The sequence below is a fragment of the Microcebus murinus genome, chromosome 10 (assembly GCF_040939455.1).
Source record: "Microcebus murinus isolate Inina chromosome 10, M.murinus_Inina_mat1.0, whole genome shotgun sequence".
Lineage (NCBI taxonomy): Eukaryota > Metazoa > Chordata > Mammalia > Primates > Cheirogaleidae > Microcebus > Microcebus murinus.
In genome coordinates, this window is record NC_134113.1 from 58,109,176 (window position 1) to 58,125,816 (window position 16,641).

Consider the following 16,641-nt stretch of genomic DNA (forward strand, 5'->3'; position numbering starts at 1 on the left):
CAATTTGAGGCACTGCTCAGCTGCGGGAGCCAGACCTTTCTCCTAAGTGCCTTCCCTCTGCCAGGCACGCGGGGTCCCCACAGCAGCGGCCCCTCCTCTGCTCCGGTTTCTCGTCAATGGCGGCTCTGCCCCGGAGGCTCCTAAGCCGACTCCGCGCGCTCGCTGGAGCCTGGCATACGACGAGCCAAGAAACTGGGTCTCAAAGAGACCAAACACAGCTGGACCTTTAGCCAATCTGAACCAGCCCATTGCGGGCAAGTGATTTCTTTTGTTTCAGCCAGAGTCGCTTAGGAGACAAGTCTTCATTTTGTCAGTTTCCCTAGCCTGGGACTGGAGAACTTCCTTCAAGGGCAGATCCCTGAGGATGGGACCCATCAGCAATCCTCACTTGGGAAACTCTCTGTGAAAGGTGCATAGTCCACATGTGGAGCATGGAAAAGATGTTTCATAAAATACACACCTGGTCTTAGCTCCGCCATAACCAATATATTGAAACACTATCTAAAATGCACAGACACCTAAGTTACATTCTAGGCATAGAAGATATATTTCTCTGTAAAATATACATACAGAGGCACTTTTATCTACTGCATGAGAAAGCAACCTACTGGGAAAAGATTACATATAGCATGTATATTCACCACAGGTAAAAATTTATTTACACATATAAACACTACATATGCACATATCCTACACAGGGAATGTGCAGTCCTGAGTCTGTTTAGCTACATGTACATATATACTCCAAAGGGCATATGAAATCAGTGCATGGAAAATGCATTCAGATATTAATATATCTACATTTAAAACTGCATATAAAATACATCATATTATTATACATACAAAAATTCATATCTACCCAGTGTATAGAAAATATATTCTGTAAATTATGTTTGCATACATGACACATGACATATATGTATCAAATACATTGAAAAGACATTCTTTGAGTTCACATATTGTATTTACAATACATTTTTTTTGGCAATCTTAAAAACAATAACAGCAAGAAGTTCAGGCATTGGCAATGACAGTCTCCATCTGTTGGGCCTTTCTTCTGTTCTATATTTCTATAATTTCTGTCTTCTAAATCCCCTTCTATGTCTCTATGCATCGTTTATATAAATGGTCTCCTATCTCTATTTCCCCTCTGCAACTCTTGTCTCAAACCCAGGTCTGGGTCTATATTTAGAGGGAAAAGTCCTGCTTGCAGCAGGGTCCCACTGCATAATCAGTTCAGTGTATGGAATAAGCATTGTATAATTAGGTTACTCCATGTGTCTTGAAATGTATTTTTCTAGACCTAATACTAGTATATTACAGAGTTACTTTGTGCTGCCAGTTATGAAAGGGGGTGCCACAGTGGTCTGACAAGGTGTGTAACAGGCAAGAGAATTCCCAGGTGTGTGCTGGGCACTCAAGGGCTCCTGAAGGCTAAAGTTTAATTTCTGTTAAATTTATTTTTGAATCTTGAGTCTAGGAAACAAAGGCTGAGCCTTGGCTTCTATGTTCCTCTCAAATCCCTGAGCGGCTCCACACCCCTGCCTCCAGCAAGGACAGAGAGGCTTCTGGCCTACAAGCCCTATGGCTTCCTTGTCATCTTTAAACTGGGCCAGGTCTACCTAAGTAGCTGAGAAAGGCTATCCCATAACCCAAGGTTTTCTTCAACAAAACCCACTCCTAACGCTTTTGGAGCAACATTTTCTGGCACTGAGCTGACTATGTTTTGGCATCCTAAAGATTACTCCCACTTGGGTCTTTCTTGAGCAACTAGAAATCTAAAACTCTCTGACACATTCCTGTGGAAAAATTCTTTGAGAGACAATGTGCTCACACACAGCAGAGATATTGTTTATGAGTCCATGGGTTCTGTGTAGACGCGGCCATATTTTACAGTCCAAAGGAATCAATTAATTAGCGCCTCCCAGTCCTCTCACCGGCCGCTGCTCCACTGAGCTCGAGAGCTGAGATAGATGTGCATGGCCAGCTAGCTGGTCTTGTTAACAAGCCTCATCATAAAGATGGAGATGATAAGGAGAGCAAGGAAGCCGCTGCAGCCTCGAGGGGGGGCTTGGAGGGCCCAGCCCGAAGGGCGTGGGGCAGCAGCTGGGCTGAGCAGGAGCTGGGTGCTACCCTGGTGCCCGCCCAGGTTTATCCAGTGTTTTCTATTTCGGGGCATTCATGTTGTAAGCTAGGACTGAGATAATTCCTTCTCCTCTCCCCTCCCCTGAATTTTCCCTTTTCCTCATCAAAATCCAAATCAGATTTTTAAAAATAAAGAAATATAAACCTCTGTCCATGAGTGCCTGTCTTGCGCTCTGCCACATTTGTTCAGGAGGGACCTGCCGCCTGGTTCCCTCCCCTGCATTTTGCTGCGTGGTTCACTTTCTTTCGTAGTCTTCTGGCTCACTCTTTCCTCCTCTGGCTCTCTCTCTAGCTTCGTGGTTGCTTTTTCTACCAGATCGGTGCTGGCTCAGGCCCCAACAAGCTTGTAAAAAAATATACAAATACCCCCTGGTTATCTCATGCCAGAGTGAACACCCCCAGATAAGCTAGACCCAATGAAAATAAAATTAAAAAAAAAACCTTGGGTGTAATTGCTGGTTTGGGTTGCAGCACTTAATTCTGTTTATTCTTGACTCACTGATGTGCATACTTAACAGAGAGATATTGATATTAAAGGGCAGGGGGGAATTAATTTTACTTTTATAGTCATCTATTAAGAGCAGAAGATGATCTGAGTCTCCTTTAAAGGGACCCAAAAAGGGAGGGAGGGAAAGAGAAAGAAGGGGGGGAAGGGAAAAATATGACTAAAGGCGAACAAAGATCTTTGCCTGAAGAAACAATGTAACACTAGACAGAACTATAAAGTCTGGGAATGTAAGAAAGCAGGACTCTCTCAGCTTCCCCCGTTTGGAATCCTGTCCCCTGCACTTCCTGCTGAAATCCTGACCCTGACTACACAGTGGTATTCTAGGAAGAATTCATGCAATTATTTGGATAATTGTAGGGGAACAGAGAGAAAGCATTTCTCTTTTATTGTCTGACCGTCTCTGGTGTCTGTGCAGAGGAGAAGTAGGAGGGGCCGGGGTGTATGGGATATAGAGGAAAAGGAGATGGTAGGGTCTTTCAATATCACCCTAAACCCTTCAAAATGGCTACTTTTAAATCAAGGAAGCTCCAGGCAGGAGCTTACAGATTTTGGAACATAAGCAAGAAGGGACAAGAAATACAGTTTGAATGCCTCTGATCCAGTTTCACTTTCCAGGATATTTGCTTGGTTTAACTTTGTCTGCATAGACCTGCCTCCTCTAATATTGTAATCATTACAAGTAAGTGGATAATTATAGGGGTGTCAATAATATTATTTTATAGCCACACAAGATATGATTAGAATTAATGTTGGAGGCTCTGCTGGAGCCTTGGGAGACAGAAAGAGACAAGGTAGAGAGGCTGGGATAGTTTTTCTCTTTTCTATTTTTACATGTGTGTGAATCTCCAGAAATCCCTAATTCTCTCAATTCCCTCCCCAGACGTCTTAAGGGAAATCTCTAGGATTTTAAGGGCTGAAAGCCCAGAAAAGGGCAAACAACAATTTGGTACTTGAACTCTGCCCCCCTTCATCTGAGGAACAGTGGGCTCTGTTCTCCCCATGCCCCCACAGTCTAAGGCTTTGCTCTCAAATACAAGGCCACTAGACTTTGCAGGCGAAGCCAGTGAGAGGAAGACAGGGTCTTATCAGAACCAAGTTCATTATCATCCCCAAGTGGGCATTGGGCCTGAGTGAAGCCCCTTTTGATCTCAAACTGGCACTTCCTTGGAGTGTCCTTCCCCTCAGGGGCGCTTGGGTGGGAGCAAAAGCCAGGCTGGGGCTAGGAGGTCCATTTGAAGTGGATATGAAGGGAGGATCGAAAATATTTTTTCTTGTTTTGGGGATTTAAGAGACCAGAAGGCTGTGGGAGAGAAAGAGAAAGAGATTGCCATAGAGGCCGTGCCAACGAGCAGAGCAAGACAATTGAGGGAGAGTATGAAATCAGCAGGTAAAAGGAATGAGTGGAAGAAAAGGAGGAGGAAGAAGGGAAAGAGATAACAAAGAAAGGAAGGAAATAAAAAGGGAAGGGTAGAAAAGAGGAAGAAAAAGAAGGAGGGAAATGAAAATAAGAGAGAGAGTGAAAGAAAGAGGCAAGAGGGAGGCAGAAGCGAGGGTCGGCGGTTGCTCTCGCCGGCCCGCTGCCTGCAGCAGTCTGGGTGGGCGGGGGCGCATGACAAAGTGAAGGTCAAGTTAGCATCGTACCTTATAAGGAAGGCGTCGGTCCTCCATTTCAGCCTTTCTCTCCACCAGGACGTGGCCGTGGCATTTCTGGTCTTGTAAACACCGGACTCTTTGGGGCCTTAAAAAAATAAAGACCCCCCTCCTTCCTTTATTGGGGGTAGGCTCTGCCGGCCTGGAAAGCGGCGGACGCGGAAATCAACTAATGAAGACTCCGGGAAACTTTTCTCTCCTTTTCTCTCTCTGGCTCCGCTCCCCGCCAGCTGGGGCACCCTCCCTCCCTCCTTCCTCCCCGCCCCCCGCCCCCCCCCGCCTCTTTTTTTCTCTGAATCTCCCGGTCTTCCGTATCTCTCCCCACTGTCCGTAACTCTGGGCTCCCTCTCTCCACTCCCCTTCTCCCCTACTGCAGACTTCTAAATCCGTTCCATTCCAGTGCGAAGCGGAGCAGGACGTAAGAATTGGAGAGAAAATTAAACGTCATAAAGAAAAGTTCATTTACAGCTTAAATGTCTGAATTTACGGTTTCCTTCAGAATACAAGGCGGTAAGGAGAAGTGAGGCAGCAGGGGCGGGGAGGGCTGGTGCGGTAGGAGACTTGATTTTATTTACTTCTCAGATCCAGATGGGGGAAGAAAGGGGGAGAAGCAGGAAAGAGAGAGAAGCGTTTTAACGTGGCAGCTCCAAAGAAGAAGGCTGCAGCTGGTGGCATTGGGAGCAAAGCGCGACTGCACAGGGACCCGGCACTGCGGCAGCGGCGGCGATCCCCGAGCGCTGAGCCAGCTCGGCGGAGGCCTTGGGTGCGGAAAGAACAAGGATCTTAGATATTTGTGGGTGTAAGGGAGGAGGGGGACAAGGACCTAGGGAGGCAGGGAGACACCGAGAGTAAAGCGGCGCCGCAGCCGGCCAGCGAGACGGAAAGTGAGCTCCGGAGAGGCGGCGGCGGCAGCTGCTGCCCGGGCTGTGGGCAGTCGGCAGGCTCAGCTTGAAGGCGCTGGGAGGAAGAAGCCTGAACTGAGATCCTTGATCCTTTTCCTCCAGTGGGGGCTGGGGGGGGGAGAGAATGAATATGAATATGCGTGGGGATATCTGGGAGAAAACTCACCTTTTTCCTGGACCTCACAGCTTGTTTTCGCCTTTGCCTCCTCTGGGCTCAAGGAGCCTAATCACTGCTTTAAGGGCCTAATCACTGCTTTTGAAATTGGAATTCTAATGGCAAGGGAAGGGAGGGGTGCACAGAAAGCAACGGTGGAGAATTCTGGTTCAATCGGTGCTCCAAAAGCACTTAATTGTTGTCACCTCCACCCTCCCTGAATGGAAAATTGGCCTCTGGGATCAGCCCCCTCCCACTTCACCTACCTGATCGAGAGTACCTCAGGGTATTAGGGACCTGAAATAGAGCCTGGGGGTTGGTGAGGGCCTCAGCCCAGAGTACGGAGATGGCTAGCAGAGCTCCCAGGCCTTAGTGCCTGCTGCCCTCCTACTCTGTGCTCTGATAATGAAAAACAAAGGTGGAGGGTTTAATTATTTCTGGTGGTGTTACAGTATCCTGGCTTTCAGAGATGCTTCTGACCCCCAAGATGGAAGGTGATAAGTGTCTCTCCCAGAGACATTTAACCTGGGCAAAATGTCACTTATGTCACAAAGTGCCTGGGCTCAAGGGGCTGAAGGAGTAGCCAGGGTGGGGACATTTGTTGCTAGGAAGCCCCAGGGAGGGAACAGCAGGCCCTCTGGCAGTGATAAAGAACAGTTGAAATGGACTTAGAAGAAGGCCCTTTCTGATGTCCCTGCAGCCTGGTAAGGGGAACCCCAGAAAGTCAGGTCGTTATGAGCTGGGATGTTCCCCTCAGTGTGGGAGAGATAGAGACAGTCAGACTTCACCCTGCAAAAATGTCTGTGACATAAAATTGGCAGGAGCTTTGGAGATTTAGGGACTTGCAGAGAGTGGGGCAGGGCCAGACACCCTGGTGAAGGCAGAGTCTTAGGTGTGATTCAGAGTGGGTTGGGGAATCTGAGGGGCAAGGCTGGGAAGGTATCACCCAAAACCATTTCCTCAGAGAAGCCAAGTATACACACTGGGCTCCAATATTGAAAAACACCAGATGATCTGCTTGGAAGGGACATAAACAGGCCAAGCGGATGCAGGTTAATAAAATCCGAAAAAGCCCAGACAGGAACACTTAAAATGCCCGAGAAACAAAGCACACCATGACAAATTCTCACCCAACACACAAGTACACGCACCGGAATGTTCCCAGACACAGGGAGAAAAAGACTTGCCTACCTTGGGCCTCTACCCATGGACACTCAGGCATACCTGCCCAGCTCCAAGAGCACACACAAATTCGTGCACTCTCCTAAACTGATCCAAAGAAACCCCTGGGGGGCAGGGGGGCAGGCATGGGCTGCATGCACATCCCGCAGAGCCGGCCCCCGTCTCCGGAGCCTTGCTAATGCACGATCCATACCGAGAGATAAAAGTCTAGACAATAGACGGCTGTTTATGACAACGAGTCTCTCCAAGTTTGGGGCCAGGCGATAAATCTCTGGAAAATCTTCCTGTAACTCATCTTCTGGCTATAGTGATGAGAGAACCACGGAGACCACAGAGAGGAAAGCAGCAAAATGGGGGAGACTTTTAAATCACGAGCAGAAGGCACCGTCCCTGCTAGAGTGAGCAGGCATACCGCCACACTCACCCCACCCAGTGAGTCCACACTGTGGGACCTTTTGAATTAAGCTTCAGGGTGCAGGCGAGTCAGGCTGCTCAACAGCCTGCCTAGCTTCCAGCAGCGTGGAAAGTGGAAAGTGCAGGCAGAAGGCAGGGCCGGAGGCTGGAACAGACCCACAGACCATTCTTGCTGGGGGCAAAGGGTCTTTTTTATCAGAGACTAGAATCTTCTTGCTTTGTGTCACCTGAATTTTTTCACCTCGCTCTTGCTCCCCATGTCTGTCTCTCTCTTTCTCCTTTTCCTTTTCGGATTGATGGGCTGTTCCCTTTTGCATTTTCAACCCAGGCGTCTGATTACAAGTAAAGAGCCACTGAAGTTGATCTCATAAAAATGCCGCGAGTTCACTTTGATCAGTGCAGACTGGGTCTGAGCCTAAAGTAGGCGTTAAAGCTGGGGAATGGGGGCTCCAGCCAACCAGGCCTCCACTGTGCAGCCAGACGGGAGACCCGGGTGGCCCAAAAGAGCAATCCCACCCACAAAAGGTATTTTGGTGCCGCCACAACTGGCTCTGGAAACTAAGGCCCAATATCAGCGGCTCCATCTCCAGACTGCTTTTAAGAATTTTTCTTCATTTTGGAGCATTTGGTGAGGGGGTCAGTGAAACTGGCTCTTAAAATGAGGCTTTTATGGGGAAAGATGGGGTTGCGTTGCTAGCCTCCTGGGACAATCTCACCGAGGAGTAAGCTGGGTAGGGCTGTGGGGGTGGAGGAGCCACCCTTTTCCCTCTCCACTACCTGGTCCATCTGTCTGAGGAACCTCCGAGCAGGGTCCACCAACTTAGGTGGTCTGACTTGGGGCCTCTGGTTTAGGGTGAGGGCTAAGTCTGAGGAGAGATGGAAGTTGTGACCCAGCAGTCCCACACCCTTCTCTTTCCCTGACTAGGGTGGGAGTAGGGTGTTCCAGATGCAAGACAAACTGCTAGCCTGAAGAAAGCACGCTAAAGCGATTATTAAGTGCAGCAATATTGCTGGAAGGGAAAGAAATGTGCCCAAGAAAGTGCAAGCCGATTTCTAATGAGCGTTCTTGCCAGCCCAGCCTGGAGACAGCTGAGGGTGTCCATGCATGGGACTCTCTCCACTTATCTTTTTATTGACTCCACAAGGGGCTGAATTTACAATCCAAGCCCACTGGAGCTCTTACAGGTCCCTTTTTCTCTTCTCAGGGTTTTTCTTCCTGCTCATGTTTCTGTGTGTGTGTGGGGGGTCCCATTTCCCTACCAAGATCAGCTCTCTAGAACCCAGAGCAGAGAGAAGGAGGTAGACAAGCAGCAAAGTGGCCCCAGCACTGTGTGCATTTGTGGGGGGCGGGGGCTGCTCTGGGAGCCACCCAGGCCAGAATTCTGGAGATACTGCCCCCTTCCGAAGCCAAAGCCGTCCCTGTTTGTTGTCCATATGTGGGAGAGAAGGGTGCTGGAGTCTGTCGTGGCCCCTGTCAGACTACCACGGAAGCTGCCCAGACTGCAGCCGCCTGCTAGTGGCCAGGCTGGCCGGCGGCGCTAAGGCCACCAAGAGCCAGTGGGGAGGGCAGGATGGCCCTGCTATGGAAGATTTCAGGTGAAGGCTGGGGACACCAGGCGGATGGAGGGGCCACAGGCTCCCAACAAGTGAGGTAAAAAATAAATCCCCTGGAGCAGGACTTGAGGGGAGGTTGGGGGCCAGAGATGGGGCCCATGTCAGGGAGGTGCTGATGCCCTGGCCAGAAGCTGTGGACTGAGAAGGTGCAGCCTGAGGCCAGCAGCCCAGCAGATGCTTCCGGGTGGCCCGGACCCAGGGCTGGGCAAGAAGGCCATTACCTCACACCATGGGCATTTTTGCCAGTCAAATTCTAGTTGACCTTAGCCATAGGGCCTTTTCTCCATGACCCCAGCAGCAACCATCAGTTGCTGGGATTTTTTTTTTTAAGTTGTTGAAAATTAATTAAGTCAGATCAACACTAGAGAATGTTTTAAACTTCATGCTTTACTTTTAGGGGGAAGAATATTACTTTCCACAAGTCTCTGTTGGGAGACCTGAGTTTCCTGGATACCAACTCCTTGACATTCTTTTTTGCCATTCTTTTTTGTTGCAAGGAAATAGGGCCGCCAGCAGCTCCTTGCAGCCGCCTGGCTCACTTTTATGGTGGCCCCAGAATAAACTTTGGTGGTCAAATTCAAGTGCTCAGACCCGCAGCTGTCTCCTCACAGGAAGCAGCCCCCCTTCCTGGCCCTGGCTGTGAAGACTATGCCTTGGGGGATTGGGCCCCATAACACCCTGGAGGCCAGGAGGAGGAGGAAGCAGAGCCCTGGGGGGCAGTGAGGAAAGTGGGAGCTGAGACTCTGAGCCCTCATCCACATCTCTGCAAGGGATAGGGGTACCTCTCGCCTCCCTCTTGCTAGTGTCTATCACTGTTTGGGGAGCATTTTGCCTCTAATAAACTAGAGTTTAATGAGGTCAGCACGAACCCCATAAAAGGCACAGTACATAGTTCCCCACCATTATAATTAAAAATGCTGGCCCCAGCTCACCCTATAAAAAAGGCTAGAGGAAAGAGGCAATGCAACAGATTTTTCTTTTTGTGGTCCCTTCCCGACAGAGAAATCCTACACTTTAGCAAAGCCCCAATCTAGTTTCTCTTTGACTCAGTTCTAAGATCTGACCAGGACTAAAGAAGCAGCGCCCAGCACTGAGTGGATAGAGGGTTCCTGAGGCCTATCCCAGAATATTCCAGAGCTGCCCCAAGAATGAGACCCACGTCTGAGGTAGACTCTACCCACGTGTAATTCTAAAGGCTGAGGAAGTTTGAGGAGGCAAGAACATTGAGAAGGAATAGATATTGGAGATTATATTTGGAGACAAGGTACAATTTTTTGTCTTCTCTATCTGGTCAGGGAACCTCAGCATGTCATCATGTTTCATCAAGAAAAATCAAATCTAAATATTTTTAAAGTGAAAATCAATTTTAACCAAAATTTATGGGTATAAAGAAGGCTTAGGCTATTTTTGGCTTTCTCTGAGTGTACAATGGGCTGAGTCCCTGGGGGCTTTACTTCTTCCCCTCCTTCCCAAGCAAGTCATGTCCTGGAGGCTCTTCCTTGGATCTAAGACTGCTCTCTGTTCATGCCAGTTACTCTGGTCCCTTGAACTCAGTCCAGAACCTTTCAATAAAGTGATTTTCAGCTGCCCAGATGTGTCCTGTGGTGCCCAGAGGGATGGAAGACAAGGGAGGTCAGAATCACTGAGTCTCCCCCTTGGGCCACAGCCATCCAGGAGGCTGACAGGCTCTGAGGAGGGCAGGGCAGGACTGAGAAACAGGAAGGAGGCACTCAGATCTGCCTGAAGCCCCAGGGAAAGGGGCTGGGGGATTTGACTAGGGAGTGGCCCCTGCCACTGCCCTGCCCTGCCCACCCCAGGGTCCATAGCTCCCTTCCACTGTCCTGCTGGTCTATACTGGAGATGCATACCTGGCCAAACAGCCCACCCCACACTCCCCTAAATCATTCAAGGATAGGAACCCCACACCCAGTCTCCCTCACCATATCTTCCTGAGCCCCAATAGTAGGCTTTTTTCCAGCCTACTAGCGAAGGCTGAGCCCCCAACCCAAAAGGCCCTGACATAGAAGATACATAGCTCTCATTCTAATCCTTTTCTTTGGGGTTTGGGATTTGAAAATCCACAGTGGATGTAGCTTTCTTCGCATTGATTGACAATAAAGGCAGGCATGAAATATTCACCCAGGGCCACTCTCTCATACTAAATATTTAACACAACATTAGAGAAGGTTTTTCCCAGACTTCGCCAGGCACCGGCTGGGCGGCTGGCGCACTGCTCACCACTCATTTATGACTAATCGGAGTCCCTAGCCAGCGGCAGCACAGCAAGCCAGACAAAGTTGGGACACTGGCTTGCAGCTGGGCTGCCTCACCTTTGGGAAACTTCAGATACTCTTCCGGGGAGTCTCTCTAAAGACTCCAAAAAGGGAGTCTTGTCACCTAGCTCTGGCCAGGAAGAGTCGACTTCTTCAAACTCTTGTAAACAGGCGCTGACTCTGCGGGATGGAGGGGTAAGAGTCCCTGGGACTTGGTGGGGGCCGTAAGGATTCACTTCTCTTGGAGAAATCAGGCAGTGGGGAAAGAAATCCTCACTCCCATCTGTCTGGTGCTGATCACAGGGAGGAGGCAAGACCCCAACACTTGAAAGCCCTCCTCCTTCCCCCAATCCTGGGGGAAAAAAGAGCAGCAGCTAGAAAAAAATACAATTACCCCCTCCCAGCCACCACCCTCGCCCATCCCACCGCCCACCCCACCCCAACCCTCTCTCTCCTCCTTTGCTCGTGCTGTGGAATGGAGAGGAGGGGAGTGACGGGAGAAAAACGAATACAAATCTGCAATTGATTTTCATAATGTTTCTGCGGTGTTTGCAAACCAATCGCCTGAACGTCCCCGATCTTACCTAAGAGAGAACCCCTCCTACGTCTGCGAAGTGCTCCGAACTGATATATGACAATATCTACTTTGGATCACGTGCTCGGGGAGAGAGACTAAGACGGATAACGCGTCATCTCGCCTTCCCAAATTTTCCCCCCTCGCTAGACCGGGTCCAAAACCTTCATCCGGAGCCGGCAGGAGAGGAGAACGATGTTTAACTCGGTCAACCTGGGCAACTTCTGCTCGCCGTCGCGCAAGGAGAGGGGCGCTGATTTTGGCGAGCGAGGGAGCTGCGCCTCCAACCTCTATCTGCCCAGTTGCACTTACTACATGCCCGAGTTCTCCACGGTCTCCTCCTTCCTGCCCCAGGCCCCCTCTCGTCAGATCTCCTATCCCTACTCCGCCCAAGTGCCCCCGGTCCGGGAGGTCTCCTACGGCCTGGAGCCCTCCAGCAAGTGGCACCATCGGAACAGCTACTCCTCCTGCTATGCGGCGGCCGACGAGCTTATGCACCGGGAGTGCCTGCCTCCTTCCACCGTCACCGAGATCCTCATGAAAAACGAAGGCTCCTACGGCGGCCACCACCACCCCAGCGCCCCGCACGCAGCCCCCGCCGGCTTCTACTCGTCAGTCAACAAGAACAGCGTCCTGCCTCAAGCCTTCGACCGTTTCTTCGACAACGCCTACTGCGGTGGCGGCGACGCACCCGCCGAGCCCCCCTGCTCGGGCAAGGGCGAGGCCAAGGGGGAGCCCGAGGCGCCCCCGGCCTCGGGACTAGCGTCCCGGGCTGAGGCGGGTGCCGAGGCCGAAGCTGAGGAGGAGAACACAAATCCCAGCTCGTCCGGTTCAGCCCACTCCGCGGCCAAGGAGCCGGCCAAAGGAGCCGCCCCCAGTAGGTAGCAGCGGCCGGGAACAGGCGGGCAGCGAGGGAGGGAGTGGGAGAGGGAGGGCGAGAGTAGGGGGGAGGCAAGGGGAGCGGGGACGGCCTCGTGTTTTGGGTCAGTCCGATTTTATGTGGAGTTTTATAAGCATTCAAAGGATTTTATTATAACCTACAAAGCCCTCTCTCCCAACGACTCGACTTTTTACGATGGAGAAGGGGTGGGGAGGGAGGGAAAAGGGCTCTTTGGAAAAGCCGGGTGAACCCCCCTCCCCGTTATCTCCCTCGGTCTGTGAAATTTTTAAAAGCGCCACCATTGCGGGCGATATTAACTTTGATCGTGAACTTAGAGGAGCATTTAAGGAAGGATGGGGAGCTGGGCTGTCGGGGAGTGGGAGGGAGGGGAGGGGTGGAGGGGGAGAGAGGGGAGGGCGAGGGGAAGGCAGGGAGAAACCCAGAGGGGGGAGAGGTGGGGAAAGAAGCAATGGAGCAGAACCTGAGGCCGGAGAAGCGAGCCAGGGCTGCTCTGATTCTTTTTAAAACTACTTTTGAAAATGCTCAAACTATGTGTTTGGGGTCCTTGAGCAGAAACCCGAGCAACTCGGAGGCCAGCAGGCGACAGGGGAATAGGCAGAGGCGGCTCAGGGCTCCACTGCGCCCCAGGCGGGGGTCTCAGCGTTTCTCCTCGGTCCGCGGCCTTGGTGCGGGCCTAGAACTGCAGCCAGGAAGGCGCTGCCCGGCGGGCGTCCCGGGGCGCCAGGGCCCCGGAAGCGACTCTCTGGTGTCTTGGTGCTTGTTCGCTGGCTTCCTCCCCGCCTTCCCACTGCGTTCGCCAGATCTCACTTCTTTGCGCCTGTTCTCCGCCGTTCCCCCAGATTTCTGGAGGAGGGGGTGGTGGCTTTCAGAACCACTGGGAGGGCGCCTCGGCAAGGGACAGAGGGCTGCAGGGGAGCAGGCAGGGGGCCCGAGGGGACGCCCATGGACCCGCGGGCTTTCCTTCTCTCCCAGACCGGTCAGCCACCGCTCTCTCCGGAGGGGTGGGGGTAGGGGGTGCCGGAGTCGTGCAGTGGCCCCAGATTGGGACAAGCTAGATTTGGCAGGGGGTCGAGGCTCGCCCCAGCGCTGCGCCCGAGCGAGGAGAGCTGGCCGGCCCGGCGGGAGGGCTGCCTGGCGGTTAGGCTGGGAGAAGGGCCGCTGGGGGCTCAGCGGGCTGGGGTCTCCCGGGTCTCACGTGTCTCTCTCCCCCCTCTCCTCGCACTTGCCTCCTCCCTTCCCTCCAGACGCCCCCCGCACCCGCAAGAAGCGCTGCCCTTATTCGAAATTCCAGATCCGGGAACTGGAGCGAGAGTTTTTCTTCAACGTGTATATCAACAAAGAGAAGCGGCTGCAGCTGTCCCGGATGCTGAACCTGACGGACCGACAAGTGAAAATTTGGTTTCAGAACAGAAGGATGAAAGAAAAAAAACTGAGCAGAGACCGGCTGCAGTATTTCTCGGGAAATCCGCTGCTGTAACCGCAGACCGGGCCCTTTTGGGGAAGGGGGAAAGGGGGAAATTATTTTATTTTATTTTTATTTTTTATTTTCTAACTCGTCTTCTTTCCGCGGGTGGAAAACTGGACTGTGGCCAGGGCTGGCCCCCACTGCCGTTGCTGGCACTTCTTTCCGGAGCCTCCTTCACCCTCGCCTGACTCTCGCTGTGGGACAGGGACCGAGCCTGGAAAGGGGGTGAAGGGAAGTGTCTGACTTACAGCGAGTGGACACCCTTGGCACCGAGGCCAAGACTCTTTATTTAAAAGAAAACACACCTCGGCGACAATGTCTTGCTGCTCAGATTGGGTGGGGGAGGGGCGACAGTAGCGAGCGCCTGAGCCGAACACTCCTCAAACTAAAAGCCTTCCCTTGCCCAAGTGAAAAGATCCGCTAAGACACCATGTCTGTCAGCGGAAACCTCCCCGGCTCCCCGCCCCTACCCCACCTTGCCCCACTATTAGGGGGCAGCTAAATGTGATCCTGCCTTGCTGTGAAATTCCTGTACTTTCGACCTGGTGTTAGGTGTGCAAAGTCCGTGTCCTACCTCCGTCCTCACCCAGGCCCCGCCCGAGCCTAGTTGTCCTCCCTGTGAATGTGTAGAGCCCTCCTTTGAAATTTCTTAACTGGTGCATTGAGGTTTCCTAACCTTTTTCCAAGCAGTGCCCCACTCCATGGATTTATAGCTATAGTCTATGCAGTTGTTACCTCCTTTTTTTATTTTTAAGGACAAAAGAAAAGATTGGGGTGGATGGAGGCAGTAGGGAGATGGGATTGGGCACCTCCCCCATGCTGGGGCCTGAATTTTTGTAAATAAATTTCACAAGCATTTCTTTCTACCCAGAGGGGATGGGGAGAGGACGCCCAGAATGAGATTCCAATCACCCATCTCCATGTGTGTGAGTGCGTGTGTACATAGGCAATCCCCACCCTGCTCCCATCCCAGAGGGATTGCTGTGAATTTTTTTTTTGGTGGCAAATAAAGATATTTCATTCTGTTCAATATTATGATTTTATTTGACCCTTTTATTAACCCCTCTCCTCTTAAAACGCTCCATTCTCCCAAGGCGGTGGAGGAGGAGGAGGCAGGCGGGCAGAGGCCAGCCGGTGAGGACAGGCATGCAGAGGTGAGGTAGGCCTGTGCTGGCCAGCCTGAGCTCCTCTGCACTGGCAGAGCCAAGACTGTGGTGGTAACCTCCTCCGCTCTCAAGCTGAGGACATTCCACAGCTACTCTTAAGCTCTCCTTCCTCACGTGCAGCTCGAGCTGTGTCCAAATGCCCAGAAACTGCTTTCTGTTTAAGTACACGTTTGTTGTGGAGTTAATTGTAACCATCATCGAATTTAAATTTATAGGAATTTTTTTGGCTCCACCGCCCTCCTGCCAGATGTCTCCGTCTGTCGCAATTAAATGTGTAGGGTTGAGGGTAGGACTTTAGTGGTTTTATTCTCCATGAGAAGACTGTATTGGAATTTTTATATACAGTTTTTAAGGAAGGAGGGGAGAGGAAGAAACCAGCCCCCTCCTCCTTCTCTCTGAAGCCCCTGAAGGTGGGAAGGTGGGGCCTGGCCGATTCCCCTCTGGCACAAATGGCCAGGCTCCACCAGACACAACAAGACACCAAGGCTGGGGCCACCTGATGTTTATACATCGGGTGTCCCAGAGTAGAAGGCCCCAGAGATTTGTTTTGTAGGGGTTGGCATGGGGTGGGGCACTGGGGAAGGAGGTGACCTGTGGGGACAGTCGCCACACCCATCTATATTTGCTCCATTTTCTTCTGTATAAAGATAATCATAGTCCTTTCAGTGCTTTCAGTGAGGGTACTGGTATCTGTCCCAAATTCATTTGTTATTTGGAGGCAGAGATTTGGAACCAATTCTCTCATCTTTCACCTCTCTGTTCTTGTCTTATTCAAGGAAGATTTTTTGTCACTATGATTCTGTTGGATGAAAGGAAACACCATCATGACTATCAAATGAAGGCTCTGTATTTTTTGATGGCAGGGATCCCAGCAGTCTAGGGGTCTGAATCTCTAATTTGTAAATGTGGGTCTTGAGAGCAGATTTGCAAACTGGGGTGTATATGCATCCCACAATTTCCTCCTGTACCCATAAGCATTTGATTTTAATCAGTCTGCCTATGGGTGCAGGTGAGGAGTATATTTGTATGCTTTTGCCTTAGTTTGAGGAGTAAACCTGGCCACATGCACATCTAGAGCTTGTGCCTCTATGGTGTGTAACCACGGGCAGTGTTTGGTGAGTGTGGGCAGGAATGCAATTGAAAGTCCTCTGTGTGTTTGTGTGTGTGTGACATGTCTCTAGGTATGAAGTTTAGCCACTAGTCATGTTAGGGAATATTAGCTTTCTGGTCATGTTTCCTGTAAAAATAGGAAGGAGCTAACTATATAGAACAAAGCTGTTTATAAAGCAAAATATTAACCTCCAAATGGCTCCTGATTTTGGAGAAAAATATTGAAAACCCACAGCTACCACTTTTTCTGCAATGTGCATCCCAGAAAATGTCCTCAGCTCCAGAAGAGATTTTTGATAGATGAAAGGAGAGGATCATTATGAAAGAAAAACAAAGGCTTCTGTGACCCAGGCCCAAGAACCTGTCAGTCCTTGGTGATCATCTAAAAAGGGAAAAAAAGAGGGATATTTGGCTCCCCAAACAAACCCACTTTCAGACTCCTGGGATGTCCAACCCCCCTTGCAGGTCAGGGATACTCTGGGCTCAACCTCTTGGGGTAATCCCCTCCAGCCAGAGCACTGCCCAGGAACAAAAGATCCTCGTCTAGACGCTGCCATAAAGCGCCCCCCGTGCTTCTAAACCC

At 51.0% G+C, this 16,641-nt stretch overlaps 1 protein-coding gene across 1 annotated transcript; it reads left to right on the plus strand.

Moving 5' to 3' along the window:
* The first annotated feature begins 10,978 nt into the window (after positions 1-10,978).
* HOXC11 (homeobox C11) lies at positions 10,979-16,022 on the plus strand. Its single transcript, XM_012764097.3, has 2 exons — positions 10,979-12,293; positions 13,562-16,022. Exons 1-2 carry the CDS (start codon positions 11,612-11,614, stop codon positions 13,792-13,794), a joined length of 915 nt encoding a protein of 304 aa, XP_012619551.1. The 5' UTR covers positions 10,979-11,611; the 3' UTR covers positions 13,795-16,022.
* The last annotated feature ends 619 nt before the right edge of the window (positions 16,023-16,641 follow it).

Bases quoted from the DNA above. Each gene is read 5' to 3' on its own strand.
- HOXC11 (XM_012764097.3), top strand. From the start codon at position 11,612: ATGTTTAACTCGGTCAACCTGGGCAACTTCTGCTCGCCGTCGCGCAAG. The intron at 12,294-13,561 runs GTAGGTAGCAGC...CCTTCCCTCCAG, and splicing joins GGCCAAAGGAGCCGCCCCCA to ACGCCCCCCGCACCCGCAAG.